Here is a 24,872-nt window from a genome sequence, read left to right as displayed (position 1 = left end):
AAAAAAGACAGACAGTGGTCGTGGTTGGATTATCATATTTGTATTTCAATAACATGACGACAGTTGTTTCCAACTATCTGCAGAGGACGAACAACAGTAACAGAAGTGACAAAGATAATTTATGGCAATGTATCAAAATTATGAAGGACACTGGTCATATTCTGACAAGTGTACAAAGACACCAGCAGTCATGAAGGCACACACTGCACCCATATGGTCCTCACAAGCCTGTTTGTTGTCCAACAGCGTTTTGTAACTGGCAGCACACACACACACACACACATATGAATGCTTTTGTTTCAGGATATGGTGCTTTAAAGGGAATGTAACCATGAAGTTATTTCTGGAAGTTGCAACAAGTAGTAAGTATTAATACTTCTAGACACAGAGAAATAATGAAAGTAATCACATGGATTAGACACAGTTAGGCAATGTATGAGCTGTGAGGATATTAGGCAACATGACAGTAAAAGGGGAAAAAAAGTGGCAACTCATTTCACTGTCTAATTCCAGAAATTCAGACAGTAAAAATAAAAAGGCAGCTAATGAGACATTCCCAAATGGGACAGACACTTAACTTTCAACAAGTTGACTGTTAAATAGGCACAGCAAATGAAAACACGGCAGAAAAACCAACAAAATAAACGTTGTACAAGATTGATTGTGGAAACCCATGGCAACAACAGCAAGTGGATTATTAATGACACAATATCTTAAACTGCGAGACATACTGGTTTCTGATAGTCCTACATACACACTAAAATTAGTCCCTCATATTTTGCATGAATATGTCTATACAGTGTGTAAGGCCCTTCTATTACCTCAGTATATCTAGCAAAGATTGTGAAGAAGCTGATCAGCCCTATCAGAGGAAACCACCAGTAAACTGCATTGATTTTAACCATGAAAATATTTACAACTATACAAGCTATACAAAGCCGAGGAGGTGAGAGCAAAGCAAAATAAGGGATTAATATCCTTATAGTCATGACTGCATACATACTGTACATTACACTAAATCAAATTAGAATTTACAGAATGTTTTTACAGTGGACTTGAGGAAGGACGTACGCTCAGAGCGCTGCTGAAGGATCTGAGGTCCTCCATGAGAAGACACAGATTTATAAACTGGAGAAACACAACTAAAAAAATCTAGGTGCTTTAGCACAACACTGTACTATCTTAGTATCAGTGTATCTTTAAAGTGTAAATACACACGTTTTTTTGCTTTAACTTATGATAATGAAGTAAATGTTGATTGCATGATGTAGTGGCTAAAAAATAATGACCCCATTGCTGTTTAGACTGGTTCCCTAATACAGTTCTGCAGGGATGGTGTTTTTCTTTAGGCTGATGTGGAAGTTAGCGTCACCCTGGCTCCCTCGTCAAAAAGTCAATGGCATTTTTCCATTGGATTTTGCATTATTGCAGAAAAAAACAAAAGTTTATGATGCTTACAGGGTGTGTTCAGCAAGGTAATTGTCACAAATGAACACCACTTTCATAATTTTTGAAAGCTAAATACAATCGTCAGAGGTAACAAGCTAACGTTAGGCTATAAACAAACTACACCGCGGTCACATGACTTAACTTCAACACCAAAACAAGGCTGTACAGCCGTGTTCCTTGTGATGACATTCTGCTGTGGCAAACTTTTTTTAAGCTCCCGAAAGGCTTCAAAATTCACGAGTAGGGTATTTACTGATGTACTCTATCTCTTATATCTTATACTTGTGTTAACTGTTAACCACAGACCTTATTTCAGGCATCTAAAAAAAATCCATTCAAATAACCCACTGACTTTCAGACGAGGGAACCAGGAGTGCAATAATGCTAATTCATTTCCAGGTTTAAGGACTCATTCCTGCACCACCTATAGCATTGCTTTCACTATGCAATTCTGTCGGCCACTGGGTACGAGCTCCTGGAAAAATGAAGGCTCAATTTATACAGAAGTAACTGTGAAAAACAAAATGCAGTGTGCTTTGTGTCGTTGGTAGTTATAGGCTTTGAGGAAAACGTAAAGCGATGAGGGGGGAAAGTTGATATGTCATCTATTTCCGCTTTAACAAATATCAAAATCCTCATGAAACTGGTGAGGATGTTTCTATGTTTCCTACGGTGCATCAACTGTAGAGTGAGGGAAAACCAAAAAACTTGAACTTAAAATATATCTATCTTACGGAAAACAAATGGAAGAAGAGGTTAAGTGGTCCATCCAGAGGTCAAACATCACCACTTCTTTTCCCTGCTGGACTTTTCATTTCCTTCAGCTTTCCTTTGAACTTTGCTTTTTCCTCATTAAACACCACTTCATAGCATTCCATCCATAACCACATACATGCGCTCAACCTTTTTAAAAATCCTCACACATGCACTTTTCCTTCTCTTTCAGACCAGCATCTTTGAAATCTATCATCATTACGCTTCTGTAAAATAGTCTCTTTGATAATTATATAGTCATTCCATTAATTATTAGGTTATTTTCCATTCAAACTATAGTTCAGCTGGATAACATTTTTTTATTTGAGGACGTTGAGTCAGATTCAGAACTGCACCTTTCATCTACAGGCTGTTCCTCCTCCGATCATAAGGCTGGATCAGGGTTGACAGGTCAGGGGTTAGGCAGGAGTTGAGTTTTTCTCACTGGCCAGACTGGGTTTGGGGTCTGGTCTGTGGGGTTTGTGCTGAGGGCTGCTGCGAAGGTTGTCATCCATCTACAGCACAAGATGTCAAGTTAAGTTAGAGTGCACATGCACGAGCAGAAAATAATGTGACAATGATTCAGTGAGAGACACTAATTTTAGTACAGCTGAGACTGTACCTGCCAAATGCAACCATGAACCCATGCAAAGACGATAAAAGGAAAGCAGAAGCACCTTCTCTATCAAGTTGGACTCTTTGTTTACAAGCTGAGTTAGTTTCTGCAGGTTGGCATCCATTGTTTCCTGAACAGGTGGAGGAGGACCTGCAGAGAGATTACACAGTGACGACCCCCACAGAGGAAGAAGGAGAAAGCCGAGAGAGCCAGTGGAAGAGAAACAGTGTTAGGTCAATAGAGCAGATACAAAGAGCAAGCATGCAGTCAAAGGAGAGGGAATATGCTGATGATGTTAGTTGTTTTGTGTTCATGAAAAGCAAAACTTCTCCTTCATCTTTGTGGGTTAATTTCACCAAGCTACAGCCCCAAGAGTGCGAGTAATTCCAGTGTGTGCAGCAATCTTACAAGGGTGGTCCGAGCTGAAGTAGACTGCGAGGATGTTGTCACAGAAGCTTGTGAGGTTGTCCAGCTGTCTGAGGTGGCTCTGCAGAGGACTGCTGGGGAGACCCGCTTTGTAAATTGGAGCCAGAAAACCAAATGCAAAGGCATCCAGACTGGTCGGCCTACAAACACAAGCAAAAATAAATGTAGATAAATCCCAATATATAGATCAAAATTTGGTCTATTGCTTACTGTGATTAATGGTTGTCACTTGGCCAACTGAATTTTTATTGAGAAAAACTAACGCTGGCACAGACTCCTGACCACAAATCTAATAAAAATACACATTTCCATCTTAATTTTTGGGGCTTTTTCATCCTCTCTGTTTTCTAATAGTGTTGCACCTGCATGTCTTTCAAATGACATTAAAGAACTTACGAGTTGCCAAAGAAGTAGTTTGCCGTTCCCAGTCTGTAGGAGAGGAGATTCAGGCACTCTTTAGCATCACTGTAGATCTGAGGCAGACAGTGGGAAAGATTTACAGTTTGAGAAAACTTTGCAGTCACAGGGATGACACAACATGTGAGTGATGAATCAGACAAGTCAACATTTACCTTTCCCTCTACCTCAGTGATTCTGTGCAGTGGCGCCTCTCCTTTGGTTAGAAGGATGCGGGAGAGGGCAATGTTGGCATGGCGATTAGGAACGAGAAAGTTAAGAGGGAAAGGCGAGCGAGAGGCAAACCATGGCCGTGTCAGATTGGCGTAGTTTTCTGCATCCACCCAAAATGTGTGCAGCTGTGGGACAGAAAGCATCACTTTAAATATTATCAGTATTTACACAGAAGTTCTTGTCAAGGAAAAGCAGAAGAGAGATGGTGATACCAGAGCTGGTCGTAGTTTCTCTTCAAGCAGAGCGATGTATGCCATTGTGTCTGCTCCTTGTCTGGCTGAAAGCTCATAGTCTGCATTAAACCTCTGGAACAAAAAAGGAAAAATCAAAAATATTATAGTAAATCTACTGAATCTGATGAATGGGTTCAAAGACATAATGACCAGGTGATGAATAGTGAGCTTTCCTGGCATTCATTCTTACATGTTTCCTCAGAAAGTTGAGAATCTGTGTAGGTTCTTGAACTGTAGAGTCTCCACACAGCAACTCTGGGACTGTCCCTGCAGGTTGAACGACAGGAGGAAGACATTACATCTGGCACGGCATCTGCATTAACATGTTATTAAGGTCTTGTTGTGTACGATGTAATGTGTGTATCTACAATTTACATGAATTTGTTTCATTTTGTAACCAAATCTGATGCATAAAACATAAACCCATGCTTTAAATCTGTGTTTTTCCACTTCTACTAGCACATTTTTGGATCCACAAAACTTTCGTGACTTGAACGATTAACGTATTGGAGCTGTCAAGTTGTCATGTTACTTTTAAGTATGCTTGCTGTTGTAATGTGTTATTTTCAAGAGCATTAAGAAAGCTCCAAATGGATAATATGGATATATTTTACAAACGTGTACAATTAAAAGCACTGTATTTATTTGTTAAACATTCCTATGTTAGTAACAGAATTCTCTGTCGACCTATGTGCATATCAAGCTATCCCCATCTGGATCTCAATGTTATGCAATTCAGGTTTATGGGAAGATGCAGCCCACCTGTTAGAGTTTTCCATGTCCAGTCTATGGGAGAAACTGTGATTTTTGCACCTGAAAACTTGGCGTATGCCTGAAAGAAAAAAACACACACTTGAATCAGAAGAGATGTTAAAATGAGACGACCAAAAGTGCATTGATGATCTCAGAGTCTGCCAAAGATGTTAGCTGTGACTATTGATCCAAATACAAAGTACTTGGCTCCAGTGCAGGACTGTAATAGTGCAATCAACGCTGAGCTTTGTATGATATCAGTCTTGTAATACTGGTGAACGCTTACTGCAATCAAAGCTCCTTCAGTAGGAATTTGGCACTGACTCTTAATACAGATTTAGCACAAGTGAAACAGTTTCATTTATAGTAAGAGGAAAAACAAAGCAAGCTAAAAAGCAAACAACAACAAACAGAAAAAAAAACAAAAGACAAAAAGATGCGGCAATTAGGGCTGCAACAATTAATTATTTTCATTATTGTTTAGGGTATAAAAATGTCAAATATTAGCAATAACTAGCTATCACAATTTTCTGGAGTCCAATGTGAGGTCTTCAAATGCTGTATTTTATCTGACACCAAAAGATGTCCAGTTCACAAGGATATAAAACAGAAAAAAACAGCAAATCATCACTTTGGAAGAGATAGGACCAGCAAATCTTTGGCATTTTGTCAATTTTCTGTTGGATTTAACTCTAAAATACATGTTACATTAATAATAATAAAAAAAAAAAAACATGGGGAGAAAGCAATGCGCAATGAAAGAAGTGACCCAAAAAATAGCAAGAAATGAGTAAAAGAAATAAAATAATAAACAAAAAAATTGTAGAAAAATAAATAAATAAATAAATAAAATTTAAAAAAGGAAAGAAAGTTTGAAACAAACCTACAAGAAAATGACCTGAAAAGAGTGCTTACAAATCATAATAATTCTGTAACATAATTTTAATATGTAATAATACTAATTATTATTAATATCATAATTCTTTCATAATATTTTTTTCTATTAAGTAATTTTCTATTTTAAAATTAGTTATTTTTATTTATTTATTTTTTGTTTGTTTGTTTTTTTGCAATTTGTGGGATATTTCTTGCCAAGTTGCTCATTGCCTTTTTTCCCATGTTTTTCAAAGAAACACACCAATTTGCTCAGGGTTCAAAGGTTTAAATTCTTGCAAGAAAAGTGATGTAGCTCCAGGTTTCAAAGGGTCACTGCTAAATACCTGTGCATCAGGTACACCAGGTGCAAAGATGGAAATAAGTTCAGGACTATGCCTGACAAACTGTGACAAACATGACACTTGTACTTTATAAATACATTAGACTCCTATCAATTAACCAATGCAAACCAAAATAAAACACATTATTATCACTGAGTAAATGCCTAAAAGATGACTCCTTTATACAGTCAATGTGTCATCTGGGTATGAACATCAGTGAAAGTGTCACCCTGTGGTCAGAGTTGTAACTGCATGAACATGCTAACATATAACAACACGATAAACAGCGAGCAAACAACTTAATGTTATTTTTCTGACATGTTATTACTGCCTCGGCCACCGTCGATAGCTTCGCGGGGAGAAAGAGAGGAATGTACCCAGATAAATCACAATCAGAGCCTCAACAAGCTGACCTTGAAGTACCACATTTCTGTTAGCTATGACACAGAGACTTCTGACTTTATAATGAAGGACAGAGCATGCAGTCAGCAAAGGTAATGTTGCAGCTGTGCAAACACACAACTGAGCTGGAAATATTATTTTCTGTCCTGCACATCGAGCTGAGCACGAGCAGCTAGCCCCACCAGCCAGCTGCAGCTGGCATGTTAGCATGGAAGCTAACCAGAGAGGTACACAGAGAAGACGCAGAGAAAAGCGGAGAGGAAACATTTCGTCTTAAAGGCAGGCCTGGATATAATGACCGTGTTTTTTCACAAGCAGGCGACAACCTTACCAGAACTATGAGAGACTCGCTGTGGACAGAAGGCAAACCCCAGTCTCCTCCCCAGCATCTCAGCTCCATGGCAGCCGCCATGTTTTGGTTCATGGAAGGAGCTGGTGACGTCACGCGGTACCTGTCATAGCAGAGCGTGCAGAGGTGAAGAAATCAAAATACTGAGGTGACACATGGATGTGGATATTTATGTCTCTTTAAAATGACTGCTGTTTTTGAGAATGCATCTTTATGTCATCAATTATAATAATTTATTTATTCCCAGTAAAAACCCATTAACTGTTTGTAATGATGGAAAAAAAGATAGAATTGAAAGTAATGGTGAGGCAAAAATTAAGCCATCCTGGCAACAACTCTGCATGTTGCACCGTTATGAGAGGGGGCACAAAAATAGTTAACACAATGAGAAATGCATTAACACAAAACAACATAAGAACATGTAATAACAAATCCAACTTGGCAGGACCATCTGCTGAGGAGGACTGTGTGAGCCATCCAAGGCTCCAGAACAGCTACTAATGGACTTTGTGGTTTGCCAACCAAAGTCATGATCTGAACTCTCAGTCTCAAAGGTACTGATTACTTTGGAGTAATAGGAGAAACCCCCCCCCCCCCCCCCCCCAGAATTGGAATGCATTTATAAAATGGCCTGTGTGCAGATATACAGAAGGGAAATTGACCATCACCCACTGGCCCAAAACAGAAGTCAAGTCAATTACATTTTTGTTTATGTTGCCCAATATCACAGTTTTGCCTCTCAGGGCTTTACATGCTGTACACCCTTCATCTGTTAGTTAGTTAGTTAGTTAGTTAGGTAATGGCTAGTTAGATAATGCTTAGTTAATTGTTAGTTAACAGTTAATTGTCAGGTGATTAATAGTTACTTATTTATTAGTTATTTTGTTAATGAATACTTGGTTGATTGTTCATTAATAAATAGTCAGTCAGTCAGTCAGTCAGGTAGGTAGGTAGGTAGGGAGGGACGGAGGGAGGTAAGTAGGTAATGGTTAACAATGGTTAATAGATTAACTGTCAGGTAGTTTAAATACTTGGTTAATTGTTCATTAATAGTTAGTTGACAGTTAATAAGTTAATAGTTGGTTAATAGCCAGTTAGGTCACGTTTGGTTAGTTAGTTAGTTAGTTAGTTAATGGCTACTTATTTAATACATTAACATTACATAATACATTAATTAGTTAGTTACTTAGTTACTTACTTAGGTAATGCTTAGTTAGTTAGTTAATGCTTAGTTAATTGTTAGCTAATAGTTAACTGTCAGGCAGTTTATATTTATTTATTAGTTAAGTAGTTAATGAATATTTGGTTGATTGGTTATTAATAGTAAGTTGACAGTTAACAAGTTAATAGTTTGTATAGCCATTTAATTAGTTAGTTAGTTAGTTAGTCAGGTAGGTAGGTAGGTAGGTAGGTAGGTAATGGTAAACAATGGTTAACATTTAACTGTCAGGTAGTTAATAGTCAGTTACTTAGTTATTAGTTAAGTAGTTAATGAATATTTGGTTAATTGTTCATTAATAGTTAGTTGACAGTTAATAAGTTAATAGTTTGTTAATAGCCAGTTAGGTCACATTTGGTTAGTTAGTTAGTTAATGGCTACTTATTTAAATCATCAACATTACATAATACAGTAACTAGTTGGTTAGTTAGTTAGTTAGTTACTTACTTAGGTAATGGTTAGTTAGTTAGTAAGTTAATGCTTAGTTAATTGTTAGCTAATAGTTAACTGTCAGGCAGTTTATCTTTATTTATTAGTTAAGTAGTTAATGAATATTTGGTTGATTGGTTATTAATAGTAAGTTGACAGTTAATAAGTTAATAGTTTGTATAGCCATTTAATTTGTTAGTTAGTTAGTTAGTCAGGTAGGTAGGTAGGTAATGGTAAACAATAGTTAACATTTAACTGTCATGTAGTTAATAGTCAATTTCTTAGTTATTAGTTAAGTAGTTAATGAATACTTGGTTAATTGTTCATTAATAGTTAGTTGACAGTTAATAAGTTAATAGTTTGTTAATAGCCAGTTAGTTTACATTTGGTTAGCTAGTTAGTTAATGGCTACTTATTTAAATCATTAACATTACATAATACAGTAACTAGTTGGTTAGTTAGTTAGTTACTTACTTACTTAGGTAATGGTTAGTTAGTTAGTTAGTTGATGCTTAGTTAATTGTTAGCTAATAGTTACTGTCAGGCAGTTTATATTTATTTATTAGTTAAGTAGTTAAGGGTGTACCCTGCCTCTCGCCCAATGTCAGCTGGGATAGGCTCCAGCACTCCCACGACTCTCAAGAGGATAAGCGGTTATGAAAATGGATGGATAATACATTAGTTAGTTAGCTAGTTAGTTAGTTAATTAGTTGAAATGTAAAATATGAAATGTTTCACTTCACATGTGAAATTAAGTTTTCACATTAAGATTTGCATGCATGTGCAAAGTTAAAAACATGTATTATATCATGTGAATTTTAAGATACACACATCATTTGGAAGGGTGAGCTTTGGTTTCACATCTAAAATCACAACATCCTCTGTGAAGTGTTTCTGTGCACATGTGAAAGACTGCATTGCATTTTTGTAAAGGTTGAAAAGAACAGTGATGTACTATTGGCTTCCATGTCCACAGAGACTGACTGTCTTGATCAGGAATGGAGGTCAGCATTTCATATTTGGATTTTTTATTGAGAAAAAAAATTGTGGAACTGTTCTTATTTTCCACAACAAAAGCATGACATCTCTCTCCACTGGCTGATTGTCAGGCTGTTTGAAGGCAGCCAGGTGTTTGGCGACCAGACAGCCAGACACTAACGGATACACGGTGATAATGCTCAGCGGGATGGTAAATGTCTCTGTCTTTGGCTCGGACCTGCGGCAGAGACTTTGAAATGTACTGGAGATTTGTAGGGAAAGCTTTAAGACGAGTACCAGACATCTATCATGAAATGTTTCCAGGGTCCCGAGTCTAGCCCTCTTTGTCCTTCCCTTCCCACATTCTTAAGCAGCTGGAATTTAGGGAAGGTTTGCAGAGGCATGTAGTACAAGTTAGAATAAATTACATAAAATTAAAAGCATGTGGTACACTGTTATATAATTCAGCTGGCTAACCAAAGATGAGAGACGAAATCCACATCAATGACACAAGTTCTAGATGTTTGAAAAGAACAATGGCCACCTGGAGTCAAGTTTTCCACCTTTGAGACACAGTCATAATCCATATCAGACATGATTTAGAGTTGGTTGACTGTTTACAGACAGATTTACAATACTTTTTATGCTGTTATATAAGACAGTCGACACAGAGACTAAAGGATTAAAAGCTTTATCTTGACTCTAAATGAAATAGGGTCATAAATACATTAAAAAATACATTTTGCTCATGCAGTATAAATAATGAAGTCATTGAGTCTTTTTTTAGAATAAAATACAATATAATTTCTTATTCATTGGTTTAAATATTTCTAGTATGTAGTAATACTGCTTTAGCTTTTACACACAGGGACAACATGTATCATTCGATGGAAATATAGTAGAAAGGGGACACTCCCACAAACTATTAAAATAGTCCCGACACTGTGCCACTTTCGCAACAGTAGAGTGCAAGGACACTCCCCTTTCCTTTAAAAGCTGTGCCTGTGTCCACAAAACCATCTCACCTCTGCTGAGATTTTGCCTTAACATCTGTGTTTTTCCATCACTCTGTGTTGAAGCAGGTGATTAATCTGTGATTCTTGTTCTGATCCACAAGTGGAAACTAATTTTTTTTTTTCTTCAGGGATAAATCTTCTGCTGAGGTGTGTCCCATACTGCTGCACTGAATGATGGGTGTGTGGGCCAGAGCAGCGGCTCTGTCTCTGGTGCTGCAACAGCTGGTGCTCACTGTCACAGCTCAAGGCATTAGTAAGTATTTTTCACCATCCATGCTATTCTGGAAAACATGTGTCTTTAGACCTCTTTACATCACTGTCCATTAGGTCTGTTTCAGTTACTGTCTTTTCCAATTTTGTGCATCCCTTACAATCTGTTGTCTGGTCTTACAACTTCTAATCTGCAGCAAGCCCGCAAATAACAAGGTTTGATTTGTTTGACTTTTTTGTGGCTCCAGTAACGGTCTGACCTAAATACGTAAATCAGTTTTAGATGGTAAAACGCTAACTGCCATCTGAGAAAGTGCATGTGCAAAACTTTGATTTGCCTGGAATCTACACACAACTGTTTCCATAAAATTTCCTGTCACTTTGTATTATTCCTGAATTCAGCTAATAGCTGTGTGCAGTGTGTGTACTGTACGTGTGTGTGTATGTGTCCGTGCATGTGTGTGTGAGACAGCGGGTTACTTTGTTCCAGTGGAAAGAGTTTACTGCAGCTCCCTTTCTGCGACTCCAGTCTACCACTCTATAAAACACGGCAGGATACAAACATGAACGTGCACTTTAACACACACACATATGCATGTGTTAATACACACAGGTACACTGTCACACATAATAAAGTACCACTGACTCAGCAGTAGCAATCCACAGTACACTGCAAGCCATAGCCATCAAGGCACACTGAGGAAACTCTCCATTAATAGAGACTAAAAAAGAAACTCAGCACCACATCTAGTGTATCAGATTGAGGTCTTTCAGCAGGTACACTGAATATAAGCATCTTACACACTATTAACTGACCACTATGCTGTATGTTCCCTCACTGTCTGTGTTTAACTGTGCCTTTTCTCTGAACTTTTATTACAATCATGGCACAGTGTTTATACGACAGTATAACGCAGGTGTTTAACTGTCCTTTCCTGTTTAAGTCTACGACCTGCTGGTGTCTCCTGACTGCCTGCCAGACTTGCTCCAAGGAAGCCTGAAGAACAAAGGGCGAGATGAGGCGTTCATCCTGTCTTCCTTCAGGCTCCACAGCAAGGCCCCCACCTCTCTCTACAGTATCATCAACCCCAAAGATAACACCAAGTACCTGGAGCTCAGTGTGCAGGCCAAACTCAGCAAGGGTGAGTGATTATATTAACACATGTAACAGTGTCTGCGACGACTACTTAAACAGTTTAGATTATCACTACATGTTTCAGTGCTCTCCTGCTGTCGCTCTGTCTCTCTTTCATCCCTGCTTCTCTCCCTCTCTAGTTACCATTCGTTACCAGAAGACTGACGGCAGATTTGGCACAACCAGTTTCAATCACGCCTCCCTGGCAGATGGGCAAGATCACCATGTGATGCTACACGCCAGTGGTTTACAGGGCGGTCCACCTCGCCTTCACATCTATGTAGACTGCAGACTGGTGCACACTTTGGAGGATCTGCCCGCTGCATTTGGGTCACTCCCCCAAGGTCCCAACAAGGTGGCACTTAGGACACTGCAGTCTAGTGGACAGGTGATTAAGAAGTTTACAGTTCGAACATGACAGTGTAATTATGAACACTGCTTGAGCAGTGCAATACCTTGACAGACATATGCCATGTGTTTTTCATTGTGATCATTCAATGTATTTATTCCTTTGTAAGGATGAACTGACAGACTTGAAGCTGGTGATAGAGGACACCATAGATAATGTGGCGACTCTGCAGGACTGCAGCATGGATCAGCGTGAATCTCTGCAGCTGTTAAGTGAGAAGAACAGATTGCATGTGACACCTGCAGTCATTTAAACTTACACCTGGTAGACGTGTGTTGTGTGTCTAATTCTCCAATTGTGATTTGTGGGAATACCATCAGGTATCCAGGGAGGCAGGGCGGCACAGGACAAGGCCACCATGCAGGAGCTGAAGAAAATGTTTGCTGAGATGAAGGAGCTGCTCCACCAGCAGGTAACCTGTCCTGTGCCCCAGTAAGCCTTAAAATATCTTGAATTATTTTGTAAATATTATGGCTTGTAAGTCATTAATTTCAGTTATCCATCTTTTCATTTTTAATTTGAATGTGTCAAGCTCTTCTATGTGAGAGTCCACATTTCTGATACCTAATACTTAACTGTTGGCAAAATGTAGATCAACCTAACTCACTCTAATAACCATATTCCTGCAAAAAGCCTACTTCTGCACTTGACTACATATTTATCTTTATACTTGACTGCAATGCTTAAATAAGAAAGATATTATTTATCTGTCTTAAATTTGGTTAAAATCATCTTGAAAGGGCCTTTAAAAGCAGTAAATTTAAGTGTCTGATACCTGTTGACACCCTAGTCTCAGTCTTGTGTGTCTCACAGAGGTGAGACATTTCCTGATGGAAAGAGAAAATACAACATTTTACTGGTTCAAGATGATTTGGAAAATAAAAGTATAATACCACAGTATTTCACCATGGAGTTCTAATAAACAGTCCAATAATCTGATGATGTTTTTTTGCCACCTTTATGGTTGCTTTTTAATTATGAAGTATTTTTAGAGAACCTTTAGTAGCAGAAAATATGGATAGGTCCCCGGTTGTTTAGAGGAGTTCCCTACTTATTAAAGTGAAAGAATGTGGGCTGATTCACAACCATTTGGAATTTCCTTTTTCTTCGGGATAAGATTGGTTTTGCAATAAAATCAACAATTTCTTGTGAAAAGTAAGAATCCAGACTCCGAGGACCTGCTGCAGCTCTCTCGTTTCAAGACTTTATGTAACCTCAGTGGCAGACAGCTGAGTAAAAGTGAAATTCACCTCAGCAGCAGTTAGAAGTGGATGATTTCAGACGCTCATTTAAAGCAGAGGATTTGTTAGGAGATAAGGCATCAAACAGGGAGCCTGAGGCGATGAAATGCTCGTTATATAGCTCAGCATCTCAGACTTGTCAGACACACGGAGAGAATCCTTCATGTATGGAAACAGATCACTGGAGCTTGCCTTAGCAGACACGCATTTTATAGCTTTTTAAAACTTCTGGGTCTCATACAGACCTTTAATAGTTACTGAAACATATGATTCAGATTTGGCTTTAATGATATAAGCTGTAAAGTGCTAACACAACTACCCGAGCAGCACAGTTTGTCCTGACTAACAGTTCACACTCTGCTTCTTTCTGGTTCAGATTAAGGAGACAACTTTTCTTAGGAATACCATCGCAGAGTGTCTCGCCTGTGGTAAGCACTACAAAAATGATGATCATTTATACAGAAATCATGACACTATACTGTCACAGTGACATTTTAACCAGCTGCTTTAATATCTGCCCATGTGTGCCCACAGGTCTTGGGGGCAATCCAACTAACCCAGCTCAAACTCCAGATCCTGGACAGTTTGTCATGCGGCCTCAGCCTCTGACCCAGTGTCCACCTGGGACCTGTTTCAGACAGAGCATGTGCATCCCTTCAGAGTTGGGGGGTTTCCAATGTGCCCCCTGTCCTGATGGATATACAGGAGACGGGGTACACTGTGATGACGTAGATGAGGTATGGATTATATGTTTCCTTATGCGTCCTTATGTAACCAGTTGTAGTTATCATTTGTTCACCATGTTTTTTGTGTGTGTGTCTCAGTGCCAGTTTAGCCCATGTTACCCTGGTGTCCTGTGTGTGAACACTGCTCCCGGTTTCCGCTGTGAGAAATGCCCTCTGGGATACAGCGGACCAGAGTTAAATGGAGTGGGAGTGTCCTATGCCAAGTCTAACAAACAGGTACAACAAACAACATTAATACACTGTATGGAAAACACTCATCTGTTTGATTTATCTGTACCTGTTAGAAGAATGTAAGTCTTTTTCTTGTCTTTTATCAGGACGGCACAGTGGGGCAGTGGTTAGCATTGTCGCCTTACAGTAAGAGGGTTCCTGGTTTGAACCAAGGTTGGGGGGGCCCTTCTGTGCGGAGTTTGCATGTTCTCCCCATGTCAGTGTGGGTTTTCTCCAGGTGCTCTGGCTTTTTCCCACAGTCCAAAGACATGCAGATTAATTGGTGACTCTAAAGTGTCAGTAGGTGTGAATGTGAGAGTGAATGGTTGTCTGTCTCTATGTGTCAGCCCTGTGATAGTCTGGCGAGCTGTCCGGGGTGTACCCTGCCTCTCGCCCAATGTCAGCTGGGATAGGCTCCAGCCCACCGCAACCCCTAAGCGGTTACATAAAATGAATGAATGAATCAATAAACTAACTTTCATCTGTTCTTTCCAGGTGTGTGATGATATAGATGAGTGTCTGAGCCCACCAGAGAATGGAGGCTGCACTCCCAACTCACACTGCTACAACACAATCGTAAGACCACTGAAACTGCTGTATAATAAACTGTCTTGATATAGCACCTTTATACAGGAAACGCAGCACAACATGCTTTACAATAAGGAAGTTACATGCAACAGGCAATTCAGTATAACAGGATACAATGTAAAACAAAAATAAGATGAAAATAGAATACATAGAAGGCATCGTAGCTAAATTTTAGCAAAACAATAAATCATAAAATTGGAAAACCATAAATCATAAGATCAATTAAAATTCAACAGTTTAAAAGACACAAAGTGTAAGAGAAAGAAAGAGTTTTAGCCTTAGTGAGCTGGCTCCTCTGGTATCTATATGTAGTGTGTTCCATATCTTTGGGGTGTAATTAACAAAGGCCGCATCCTGGATTTTCATTTTGCTTCTGCTGGGAACCTCCAACACATGAGCAGCAGATGATCACAGTGTTCTTGAAGACAAATTGTTAACAAGGGAGTTGGCAATGCAGCTTGGTTGTAGTCCATTTAGGGCTTTGTATATAAGGAGTAGGACCTTGAAATGTATTCTAAATGTTATCTTAAATGAGAGTGTGGTTATCATCACACTGTCTTGGTTTCTGACTCTGTACTCTCCTCACCAGGGCTCCTTCCGCTGCGGAGAGTGTAAAACTGGCTTCACAGGTGACCAGACACGTGGATGTCATGGCACCAGGCTTTGCCCCAATGGTCAGCCCAGCCCCTGTGACATCAATGCTGAGTGTATCTTAGAGAGAGATGGCAGCATTAGCTGTGTGGTAAGAATTTAGTCAATACTGACATCATGTTCAGCTGTACGCATCCCCCTGGATCATGAAAGAAAACCTGTGCTGTTTCTCATTACATCATTTACATGAAATGTCATGATGTGCTTTTTCCTTCTTGTGTGTGTTAGTGTGGTGTTGGCTGGGCAGGTAATGGCTACGTGTGTGGAAAGGACACAGATATTGACGCATATCCTGACAATAAACTTCAGTGCAGAGACGGCAACTGTAAGCAGGTACTCATTAATACACCCCTGCACTCTCTTACATGTAATTCATGTTGGTATTATAAATTAATGCTGCATGTGTTTTTGCTGTGTCGTTTCCAGGATAACTGTGTGTTTGTGCCAAACTCTGGCCAAGAGGACGCAGATGGGGACGGGATGGGCGACTCCTGTGATGATGACGCAGACAGTGATGGCATCATTAACATAGATGTAGGTAACAATGAGCTCTCACATATTTTGGTGCACTGTAACAATTTTATGAAAAGGAATGCAACTCTCACTTTGAAAACAATTTTAAATCAGTCAATAATTAAGTAAATAAATAAGTAACAAAATAGAAGAATATACCAGCTAGAAAAAGAGATTAATAAAAATAAATAAATAGATACATACACAATAATAATAAATCAGTTAAAACCCAGGCTACAAAGGTAGGTCTTGAGTTTGCTTTTAAAAACATCAACACTCTCTCAGGTCTTCTGGCAGACTGTTCCACAGATGTGGACCATAGTTATGAAATGATTAACGTTGTGGATTATTAAAAGGCCATGGCGAGAAGACCTGAGGGTTCATAAGATAAAAGCAAATCTGATAAATAGATATGACTAAGATCATTAAGAGCTTTATAAACCAAAAAAATGATCTTGAAATCAATTCTGAAGCACACAGGACTCCAATGCAGAGACTTTAAAATTGACGTAATGTGTGCTCTCTTTCTGGTCCTTGTCAGCACACGTGCAGCTGAGTTTTGTAAAAACTGTAACTGAGTAATGTTTTTCTTAGGAAGACCAGAAGGTAGAGCATTACAGTAATCAGTTCTGCAGGTAATTAAAGCATGCATTAGTGTCTCTGTGTTGGCTTGGGAGAGAAACAGTTGCACTCTGGCAATGTTCTTAAGGTAATAAGAAACAATTTTGGTTATACTTCTAATATGTGGCTCAAAACTAAGATTTCAATCAAAGATAACTATGAGGTTTTTCACCCCTTGACAGGGTTTTAGTTACAGTTCTTGCAGTTTTGCACTGAGTTTCTCTCTCTGAGCCTAAGACGTTGGTTTTTTATCCTGCTTGAGTTGAAGAAAGTTGTCTGCCATCCAGGATTTGATATCTAAAATACAGTTAAAAAATGCATTAACTGGCCCTGAGTCATCAGGAGACACGGCAATGTACAGCTGTGTATCATCAGCATAACTATGGAAACTGATGCCATGTCTCCTGATGACGTTTCCAAGTGGCAGCATGTAAAGATTAAAAAGTGTTGGACCTAAAATTGGGCCTTGGGGGACCCCACAATCCATTTAATAGCTTATTGATGAACATACATCCATTGTTACATAAAATTCTCTGTCAGAAGGATTAAAACCAATTAAAAACAGTACCAGAGAGGCCAACCAGATTGTGAAGTCTAGCTTAACAATTGAGTGGTCAACTGTATCAAAGATTATATGTCATAACCTGGCTCTTGGGCCATGACAAATATGTGAGATGCATCATTTTAAGCAAAAGGTAATCAAGGATAAACTAAGGAAGGCTGATACATCATAGGGAGAAAGAGCAAATAAGTGACAGAGCATAAATCTGGGCCCACACAAAGCCTTGATTACCAGTCCATCTCGCACTCAACCCAGCTCAACATCCAGATAATACTGGCTAACAGCAGGGGTCGCAACAAATAATTAGAAAAAACATTTGAGAAACACAACACTGTACAGTAAACCTTATTTTTCTGTCCTAGGACAACTGTTGGCTCACTCCGAATGTGGACCAAAAGAACAGCGATAAGGATCTCCATGGTGACGCCTGTGACAACTGCAGATTGGTCGACAATCCCTCACAGAGGGATACTGATCAGGACGGGTTGGGAGATGAATGTGATGATGACATGGATGGGGATGGTGAGTGTGTTTGTTATTATTTATCAGTCGAAAAATCTCATAGTTTTGGTCACAGTGGCTAAAACAGTTGGACAGTCATTTCTGTAGGAGGTGTAGCAACTGCACCACTACTGCTTTTATTGCATCAGTTTGAGTTAATACATTTGGAAACACATTGTGAAACCAAATGGCAATAATCACGTTTGACACCTACCGTGTCTGTGAAGGTTGTCCAAACTGCATACCGCCAGGACAAGAATAGAAGCTTTACAGTCCTGCTGGTGGAAAGTGTGGACATTTTTTTCACTGAACTGGCAGCTCTTTATCTGTTTAAAATATCCTCCTGGTCTTGTTTGTGTCTGTTTCCAATTCACATCCCCTGCTGGTTAGATCACTGGCTTTCAGGGAAACAACCCAAGCCTCATTAAAGAAAACCCAAAACATTCAAAAACCCCACTAGAGAACAGTGTTAAATGTTAAAATGTTCCAACTGGAATCATAAGTGTTGTCTCACATACTTCACTTGATTGCCCCTTTTAGAGCACCTCTCATTTGTTCCATTGGAAAAACATTGTTTACCTCTTGCCTTTGTGTGTGAGCCTGGACGTTTAACTTTATATGCTTATGCATGTTCCATGTTTAGACTCTGTTTGTTGACTCGTGTTCATTCAGTTTGGCAGAGCTCCAGCCCCTTGATCATTTGGTTACGTCTTTAACTCCAAGGCTGGATTTCTAAGCGCTTGGTCATGTCTGTCTCATTTCTGAAAAGCATTTTTTCCACGGTAAGCCTCCGCCAGGCATTGAAGGCCACTGGAAACTATTTCACCTTCGTCTTAAACAAACACTGCCATCTGGTGATGCGTTTGACAGACCGTGTCTGGCTGTGTTCTGTCAGGCTTTTCTGATTTTCCTGTCAACGCTTTTACACATAACGCAGAAATAAAAGTGCTGAGGTGTTTATGTTCACAGGCTTGAAGAATATCCTGGACAACTGCCAGCAAATCCCCAACCCAGACCAGAGCGACAGAGACAATGATGGGGTGGGAGATGTCTGTGACAGCTGTCCTGATATGGCCAATCCCAACCAGGTAACAAACCAAACAACAACCTGACAAAAAGATTCATCTGCTCCCATAACTCTGACCAGCAGTGTGTATTTTGTCACCCTGCAGTCCGACTCCGATGATGACCTCGTAGGAGACACCTGTGATGACAATATAGACAGGTAGAGTCTATTATCATGACCTGTGGTATGAATAGAAGAAGATGATATACTTTATTAATCCCAACTCAGTTTTTTTTCATGTATATAAATGTGTGTATATATAGGCATGTGTATTTATATAAAGAAAGTTTTGCCATTTGTTTAACCTGCTCTACCTTCTCTTTGTCAGTGATGGTGATGGCCACCAGAACACAAAAGACAACTGTCCCACAATCATCAACTCCTCTCAGCTGGACACCGACAAGGATGGAATGGTTTTAATCTCTTCTGTCATACTTAACTTAAAGGACTACTTCACCCCCCAAATGACCATTTCTATATCAATTACTCACCCTGTGTTTCGTTGAATTCAGTAATTTTAGACCAGTTTGCTTTTATTATTTTGTGACTTTGGTGTTTTAATCAGTCGGTTCAGATTCAGTTAGGTTGCACAATGACACAAACAAACTACCCATGGATACAGTGGAATACCAGCAATTCAGGTAAAGCTCAGGTTAAAAAAATTGTTTTTGTCAATGTAGTCTGGTTTTCAAGAAAGCATAGATTTCAGGTCAGTTTCCTGTTAGAGAGTGTTGTCTGTTTGGAAACTACTGAGCATATGACTGGATAAATGAAACTTGGATTATACTGCGCAAGTTATATGAGAGTTTATAAACAGACGTTTTGATATAGTTTTGCTGTTGTTAAATGTGGTCCCCTATGACTTAAAGTCATCAAGAATTTTCTCAGTTTTTGGATTCGTTGTGGTTGGGTGTGGAGTCTGAAGTGATGCGGGCACTGCACCGGACCGTCATGGTGAAGGGGGAGCTGACCCTGAAGGCGAAGCTTTCAATTTACTGGTCCATCTACGGCCCAACCCTCACCTATGGTCATGAGCTCTGGGTAGTGACCGAAAGAATGAGGTTGCGGATACAAGCAGCTGAAATGAGTTTTCTTTGTAGGGTGGCTCGGCTCAGCCTGAGAGATAGGGTAAGGAGCTCAGACATCATGGTAGAGCTGCTGCTCCTTCGTGTCAATAGGGATCAGCTGAGGTGGTGCTGGCATCTGATCAGGATGCGTCCTCCCGTTAGGTGTTCCGGGCACGTCCCACTGGTAGGAGGCCCCAGGGCAGACCCAGAACATGCTGGAGGGATTACATATCTCACCTGGCCTGGAATGCCTTGGGGTCCCATAGAAGGAGCTGGAAAGCGTTGCTGGTGAGAGGGACATCTGAGGTGCTTTGCTTGGCCTGCTGCCCCTGCGACCTAAGCAGATGAAAATGGATGTGGCAAATGCGGTCCCCTATGACTTCAATTCATCAATATTTTTCTCAGTTTATGGAACTTCACTGAAAAAGTTTTCTTTACGAATTTAATTTAACATGTACAAATGGTCTTTTGGGGGGTGGGGGGGGGTGGGAGGGGGTGTTCCTTTAATTAATTGAATGCATCATATTTCAATAATTCATCTCATGTTTGCTGACTTTCAGATGTGTTCACACCACTCCAAATGTGCTACTTTATTTTGACAGGGAGATGAATGTGACGATGACGATGATAATGACGGCATATTGGACAACGATGACAACTGCAGACTAGTTCCCAACCCAGACCAGAAGGACACTGATAGTTAGTATCACTTCATGTTTGTTCCTGGTATGATTATGTGTTTCTGATGTGTGTTCCCCTAAGCTGTGTTCTTGTATTTCAGGGAACGGTGTTGGAGACGCATGCGAAGGAGATTTTGACAAAGACGACATCATCGACAGAATTGACCACTGCCCGGAGAACGCTGAGGTCACCCTGACTGACTTCAGAGCCTATCAGACCGTAGTGCTGGATCCAGAGGGAGACTCTCAGATTGACCCCAACTGGGTGGTCCTCAATCAGGTAAGCAGGAGCCAAAGTTCAACCCCCTTTTCCTAACTCGCCTCTGTTACAGGGTATTACAGCTCACATCAGTTGGGCCCATATAACACTGTACTGTTTGTAAAATTTGATCACCATCACGAGTCCCATAATGGTACAAATAAAGCGAAGCTGCTCTCTTCTGTCCTGACAGGGTATGGAGATAGTTCAGACCATGAACTCTGACCCTGGCCTTGCTGTAGGTGAGCACAGAATACCTTCATACAGTCTTTTTTAACAACAGAACATTTCCCGTCTTCTTCAGTGTGGGGTTTTTTTTTTGGTCAGCTTTTGCCTTATATGTTGGGTATTTCTTCTCTACTGTCCACATCTGCAGGCTACAAAGCTTTCAGTGGGGTTGACTTCGAGGGAACATTCCACGTAAACACGGTAACGGATGATGACTATGCTGGCTTCATCTTTGGCTACCAGGACTCCTCCTCCTTCTACGTGGTGATGTGGAAACAGACTGAACAAACCTACTGGCAGGCTGCGCCTTTCAGAGCCGTCGCTGAGCCGGGAATACAACTCAAGGTAAATGGCTGCATTTATAGACATGATGGCTGCAAGCTACCGTGCAAGGTGCTTGTCTGATCATCAGAAGCAATATGGGGTTCAGTGTCTTGCCCAAGGACAACTTGACAGAAGGATCAATCTGCCCATGGATGGATTACTGAATGGGCCTAACAGCAATAGGCCATGGGGCCCCTCTGGCCTTTAGCTTCAAAATGTAACTCGAATTAACATGTACTGACTAGGAAGAGACTTAAAATGACCACAAAGAGATGCAAATCGACCAAAAAAGACACAAAAATTACTTTTAAGAGACACAAAACAACCAAAAAAGACACAAAATAATTATGAAAGACACAAAATTACCCCAAAGAGACACAAAACCACTACAAAGAAAGGCAAACATAAAAAAGCGATGCAAAGGGAATGCAAAAAAACACAAAATACCTCCAAAAAGGGTTAAACAACAAAAAAGACACAAAATTACCTTTAAGAGCCACAAAATGACCAAAAAAAGACACAAAATTAACTCTAAGAGACACAAACTGACCAAAAAAGCCACAAAACTGACAAAAAAAGAAACAAAATTAACTCTAAGAGACACAAACTGACAAAAAAAGACACAAAACTTCTGCAAAGAGATGCAAACATAAAAAAGAGGATGCACAAGGACTGCAAAAGACACAAAATAATTATAAAAAAGGGTAAAGCAACCAAAAAAGAGACACAATTACCTGTAAGAGAAACAAAATGACCAAAAAAGGAATCAAAATCACCTCTAAAAGACACAGAATACCCAAAAAGGACACAAAATGGCCTCTAAGTGACTCAAAACAACTAAAAAGACACAAAATTAACTCTAAGGGACACAAAACAATCAAAAAAAAATACAAAATTACCCATAAGAGACACAAAATGACCAAAAAAAGACAAACTTGTTTCTAAGAGACACAAAACGACCAAAAGAGGACACATAATTATCTTTAAGAGGCACAAAACAATCAAAAAAGATACAAAATTACCCTTAAGAGACACAAAATGACCAAAAGAAGACAGATAATTATCTCTAAAAGACGCAAAACGACAATAAAGACACAAACCAAATTCTAAGAGACACATAATGACCAAAAAAAGACACAAAATTACCTATAAGAGACACAAAACAACCAAAAAGAACACAAAATGATCTTGGAGAGACACAAAATGACCAAAGAAGACACAAAATGACCTCTAAGAGACACAAAATAACTATAAAAAAGGGTAAAAATGAAAAGACAAAAAATTATCTCTAAGAGACACAAAATGACCAAAAGAGACATCAAATTAGCCCAAAGAGGCCCCTATGGAGGAGAGGTGGTGGGGCCTTTTGCATATCTGTGTCCAGGGGCCCTTTGTCTCATAATCCACCCATGAATCTGGCAATTCTGTGATTGTGGACACCCTGCTTTACCTCCTGAGTTTCACCTTGGGGAGGTGTGTTTCCTTCTCTCATGCTATGTGGCTCTTTATCACTAGGCTGTGAAGTCAAAGACGGGTCCTGGTGAGCACATGAGGAACTCCCTCTGGCACACAGGAGACACCCCCAACCAGGTGCGTCTCCTGTGGAAGGACCCCAGGAACGTTGGCTGGAAGGACAAGGTCTCCTACCGCTGGTTCCTCCAGCACAGACCGCAGGTTGGATACATCAGGTACAAACAGACACACACCAGCACTTAAAGACCTACACACTCATACTGTGTGAACTAACTGAACAAGTTCCACCTTGTGTGTGAACCAGGGCTCGCTTCTTTGAGGGCCCATCACTGGTGGCAGACACAGGGGTAATCATTGACACCAGCATGAGAGGCGGGAGACTGGGCGTGTTCTGCTTCTCTCAGGAAAATATAATCTGGTCCAATCTGAAGTACAGATGCAATGGTGAGTGTCTGCAAGTTGAAAGCAGTCCAGTCAGCTACATAAACACTTCAATATGCCTATGAGTTTCCTTTTCTTTCTCATCCCCACAGACACCATTCCTGCTGACTATGAGGATATCAATGCCTAGAAGACAGAGTGACGCCAGAGAAGGGGAGCGATCTATCGAGGAAACAACTCCAGCTCTGCTGAAAAAGTGGATAAACGGAGCAGAGCTGCAACAGAGGTAGAGGGCAGGAGTTAGAGACAGAAAGATGAATGTGAGAGGGAACATGGTGGACAGTTTTTAGTGATAGTATTTTAACTTTGTCATTGGAGTGAGGAGCTCTTTGGAAAGCATCGCATTGGGCATTATATACTTAGTGTGTAACTGAAGTCAGCGCATTCTTGTATAAATCATCAGCAGGTTCTGTGTATGTCTATGCAGTATCTCACATGGGAGTTTATCAGTATTTTACCGTTAAAGATGCAGTACCTTTTGAATATGTTGCAAATTCAATAAAATCCAGAGCATTTAAGAAAACCACTAAGTTCAATGTCGTTTTTTTATTTGAGATCATTGTGACCCATGCAGCAACATTCTCAAATTTCTTCCTTTTTTATTTCAAGACAGTACAAAACGCTAACAAAACAAGAACAGTAAATACAGGCCAGTAAATTAATGTTGTCAGGGGATAGGGGGACAAGGTTGTGTTGGTTGTTGTGTGTGTTTGACAGGTAGGGGGAAAAAAGGAGGAATGTATATTAAAACTAATCCTACTTTTAGCCTATTAGTAAGGTCAAGGTCAAGGTCAAATTTATTTATATAGCACATTTAAAACAACCGAGGTTTGCCAAAGTGCTGTACAATCTAGAACGCACTAAAGTATTAAAATACAACTATAGAAATAGAAAAATACAGTATTAGAGCACACAGTACATATAAATATTAAGAGTAACAATAGAAAACAAAATAAAGTGCACAATAGGCACAAAATTCGATAAAAACAGTCCATACATCGGCAATGTTCGGCTTAACATGCGTCAAATGCTAACGAGAAAAGATGGGTCTTCAGCAACGACTTAAATATCTCAAGAGTCTGGGCAGATCTAATATACAGTGGTAAGCTGTTCCACAATTTTGGGGCAGCCACCGCGAAGGCTCGGTTGCCTTTAGTTTTGAGCCTAGATATCAGGACATCTAGAAGCAACTCATTTGATGACCTCAGTGCTCTAGCTGGTGTGTGAACATGGATGAGTTCAGCTAAGTACTGGGGTGCCAGACCATTCAATATCTTAAAAACAAACATCAAAATCTTAAAGTCAATCCTGCAGCGGACAGGAAGCCAATGCAAAGAGGCCAGAACCGGTGTGATGTGGTCACGTTTTTTCGTGCTGGTCAAAAGGCGAGCAGCAGCATTTTGCACTAGCTGCAGATGCCGCAAAGAACGTTTATCTAAGCCCACATACAGAGAGTTGCAGTAATCAAGCCTAGACG

At 39.9% G+C, this 24,872-nt stretch overlaps 2 protein-coding genes across 7 annotated transcripts; one reads left to right on the top strand and one right to left on the bottom strand.

Moving 5' to 3' along the window:
• Positions 1–24: 24 nt before the first annotated feature.
• mtx3 (metaxin 3) lies at positions 25–6,914 on the bottom strand. 4 transcript variants are annotated; one of them, XM_033618454.2, is made up of 9 exons: positions 6,811–6,914; positions 4,870–4,939; positions 4,298–4,374; positions 4,087–4,179; positions 3,817–3,999; positions 3,641–3,717; positions 3,227–3,384; positions 2,825–2,968; positions 25–2,717 (listed from the first exon to the last, which is right to left on the bottom strand). In XM_033618454.2, exons 1-9 carry the CDS (start codon positions 6,901–6,903, stop codon positions 2,710–2,712), a joined length of 903 nt encoding a protein of 300 aa, XP_033474345.2. In that variant the 5' UTR covers positions 6,904–6,914; the 3' UTR covers positions 25–2,709. The 4 variants fall into 4 exon arrangements, with proteins under 4 accessions (XP_033474345.2, XP_033474344.1, XP_078026893.1 ...); XM_033618453.2 differs by having other exon boundaries at positions 2,880–2,968; XM_078170767.1 differs by having other exon boundaries at positions 2,880–2,968; positions 4,870–4,959; positions 6,811–6,883.
• Positions 6,862–23,918, top strand: thbs4a (thrombospondin 4a). Of its 3 annotated transcripts, none has more exons than XM_078170766.1 (23): positions 6,862–6,976; positions 10,599–10,723; positions 11,625–11,822; positions 11,956–12,203; positions 12,334–12,436; positions 12,545–12,636; positions 13,842–13,893; positions 14,000–14,202; positions 14,290–14,427; positions 14,917–14,997; positions 15,599–15,751; positions 15,889–16,194; positions 17,719–17,878; positions 18,827–18,945; positions 19,030–19,082; positions 19,252–19,336; positions 20,593–20,689; positions 20,772–20,950; positions 21,123–21,171; positions 21,306–21,502; positions 22,997–23,169; positions 23,259–23,398; positions 23,488–23,918. In XM_078170766.1, the coding sequence occupies exons 2-23, from the start codon at positions 10,642–10,644 to the stop codon at positions 23,523–23,525; spliced, it is 2,946 nt and encodes a 981-aa protein (XP_078026892.1). In that variant the 5' UTR covers positions 6,862–6,976; positions 10,599–10,641; the 3' UTR covers positions 23,526–23,918. The 3 variants fall into 3 exon arrangements, with proteins under 3 accessions (XP_078026892.1, XP_033474705.1, XP_078026891.1); XM_033618814.2 differs by lacking the exon at positions 6,862–6,976 and having other exon boundaries at positions 10,462–10,723; positions 15,889–15,993; positions 16,087–16,194; XM_078170765.1 differs by lacking the exon at positions 6,862–6,976 and having other exon boundaries at positions 10,462–10,723.
• Positions 23,919–24,872: the final 954 nt, after the last annotated feature.

This window comes from Epinephelus lanceolatus, chromosome 9 (genome assembly GCF_041903045.1).
Source record: "Epinephelus lanceolatus isolate andai-2023 chromosome 9, ASM4190304v1, whole genome shotgun sequence".
NCBI lineage: Eukaryota > Metazoa > Chordata > Actinopteri > Perciformes > Serranidae > Epinephelus > Epinephelus lanceolatus.
The sequence above is the reverse complement of the archived record's forward strand: the minus strand, read 5'-3'. Positions and strand labels throughout refer to the sequence as shown.